This window comes from Triticum urartu, chromosome 7A, assembly GCF_056163025.1.
Source record: "Triticum urartu cultivar PI428250 chromosome 7A, HENAU_Tu73, whole genome shotgun sequence".
In the NCBI taxonomy this organism is placed as follows: domain Eukaryota; kingdom Viridiplantae; phylum Streptophyta; class Magnoliopsida; order Poales; family Poaceae; genus Triticum; species Triticum urartu.
In genome coordinates, this window is record NC_141879.1 from 422,797,778 (window position 1) to 422,799,986 (window position 2,209).

Genomic DNA, 2,209 nt, shown 5'->3' on the forward strand with positions numbered 1-2,209 from the left:
AAAAAGGCTAATCCGAGTGACGAGAGGACTCAAGTGATTCAGATGTGTGGGGGTCTTGGTATCCAGATGAGAGGGAAAAGTTCTTTTCCGGCCATGATTCTTCCTGACTCAGTCCGCGGATGGCAGTCGACCTGGTTTTACTGTAAAGACCAGTCGACGCCAGGGCAGTCGACTGCCCTCCCTCCCTTTACCATGGACCGAGTGAGGAAACCATCCCCTTTGAAGGTGCTCCCGGAGGAGAAAGCGCAGGTGAGGGTGCTGGTCAAGCGAGTGGTCCAGCTTATCCGTGACGGGGTCACCGGTATGGATCTCTTGGAGGTCTTCCTTCAGCGGCGCATCCAGCCTCTTCAAGCCCGAGACCACCCGATGTGGATGTATTCGGGTCTTGAAGACTCCACTCGGATTCACCCGGAGGAGGTCGATGACGACACACTGGAGAAGTGGCTGTCGGGCATGACCGGAAACAAGGACAACCCCAGGGGAGCCAGGAGAGTTCCTCCATTTGACCAGTCTCATGTACCAGAGAAGGTCCGATTCTGAGTTTTTGTTTTGTAATCTGAATCCACTCGCGCGGCTGCCTATGCTGAGTCGACTGACTTTGTTCTCCCTGCTTTCTTTCAGGCCATTATTGAAATGTATTCAATGCCCAACGGAGAACAGGAGCAGGACCCGGAAGGAGAGGCGAGCGACGGCGACAATGGCGAGTGGGAGTCTGACGATGGAGGGGACGAAGAAAACGATGACCCGAGTGATGAAGAAGAAGTCGAGTCACCTCCTCATAGGGAGAGGCGGTCCAAACTTGACCAAGAACGGCCGAGCGCTCGTGAAAAGGCGATTGCTCAAGCTGGTCAGTCTTCAAAGCGTCCTCGGACCTCTTCGCCAACTCCGACTGAGAAAGCGCCAAAGAATCCCAAAGTCGCAGAGCCGAAGCTTCGGAAGGCGTTGCCGAAGATTAAGATTGACATCCCCGTCGCTTCTGCATGAGTTCTCTTTTTATCTTCACTCGACGCCTTGTGTTGCTTGTTTTTCTCGTTTTAACCGGACGGACTTGGGAACTGGCAGCGCTGCTACTTCCGGGACCTCAACTTACAGGGACGATGATGAGGTGATGGAGGATGCGGTCACTTCTAATCTGGGTATGATTTCTGCCATTCTGTCTTTATTTTGGTCGATTCAACTGCAATGTGTACCATTGGGTGATGTGATTTTGTCGATTGAACTTTGAACAGCCCCTAACGTTATTGACCTCCCTGATGATGATGAAGAGCCCGAGAGGCCTTTAACGAGGAGAAATAGGCAAGTTCCTACAAGCGAGGTGCCACAATCGATGCCGAGGACGGAGCCAGTCGTTCAGGACGCTGGTGATGCCAATCGGGGTTCTGTTACCTTCGCCGTGCCCTTGTCGAGTGCCTTGCCTTCTTCGTCGACTGCTCAGGTCCCTGTCGACCCGCCTTCGGTTTTTGTGACCCATCACGTCCCAGAGGACGAAGTGAATGCTGCCAAGGAAGCCATACGCCAGGCGGGCATTATGATGGAGCAGATGAAGACGGTGCGGGACGCCAGCCAGGCCGCCTACGATGCCAGCTCGGCTCTCCAGAGCAACGTTCAGGTTAGTTGGTCGCTGCTTGTTCTGTTAGGATATGCTACCTGAAGACTCTTTCTGAAAATCTTTGCATCTGTACACCCACTGGGTGCGTCGATTGAATTTTTGAACTAGTGGGGGCACGCTGAGTGCACCCACTGGGTGTAGTCCCCGAGACTACGGTCGACTGCTAGCAGTCGACTGTGGTCTGAGTTCTATTTTCTCTCCCTTTTCTTTTTTTTACTCCCTGCACTCGACTCCGACGGGCCAGTCGAGTGGGATCAGAACCGGTGGGGGGACGCAAAGTGCACCCACTGGGTGTAGTCCCCGAGACTGTGGTGGACTGCGGGCAGTCGACCGTAGTCTTAGTACTTATTGTCCTTGTCGTTTTTCGCTGTAAAATAACTTCTTCTCTTTGATTTCAGAAATCTTGTGATCTTGGAACTCGCTTTGCTGACTTGGAGAGACAGCAGATCCAACTGAACCTTGACTTGGAGCTGGCCAAGACAGAACTGCAAAAAGTCAAGGACGGCGCCACTGGTAAGACGAGTTTGTCGACTGGTCTGTCTTAGGCTTGAGTACCCTTCCGCTCTTTCTGAACCAAGCATTGTTTCTTCGCAAAAAACT

General features: G+C 52.8%; 1 protein-coding gene across 1 annotated transcript; it reads left to right on the forward strand.

The window, feature by feature from the left end:
- Window positions 1-633: 633 nt before the first annotated feature.
- On the forward strand, window positions 634-1,651 carry LOC147959815 (uncharacterized). The gene is made up of 3 exons (XM_087535814.1): window positions 634-980; window positions 1,063-1,136; window positions 1,230-1,651. The coding sequence occupies exons 1-3, from the start codon at window positions 634-636 to the stop codon at window positions 1,649-1,651; spliced, it is 843 nt and encodes a 280-aa protein (XP_087391940.1).
- The last annotated feature ends 558 nt before the right edge of the window (window positions 1,652-2,209 follow it).

Excerpts from the sequence above, each read along its gene's own strand:
- LOC147959815 (XM_087535814.1), top strand. The coding sequence starts at position 634 with ATGTATTCAATGCCCAACGGAGAACAGGAGCAGGACCCGGAAGGAGAG. Across the intron at positions 981-1,062 it reads GACATCCCCGTCGCTTCTGC|CGCTGCTACTTCCGGGACCT; the intron begins ATGAGTTCTCTT and ends GGGAACTGGCAG. Across the intron at positions 1,137-1,229 it reads TGCGGTCACTTCTAATCTGG|CCCCTAACGTTATTGACCTC; the intron begins GTATGATTTCTG and ends AACTTTGAACAG.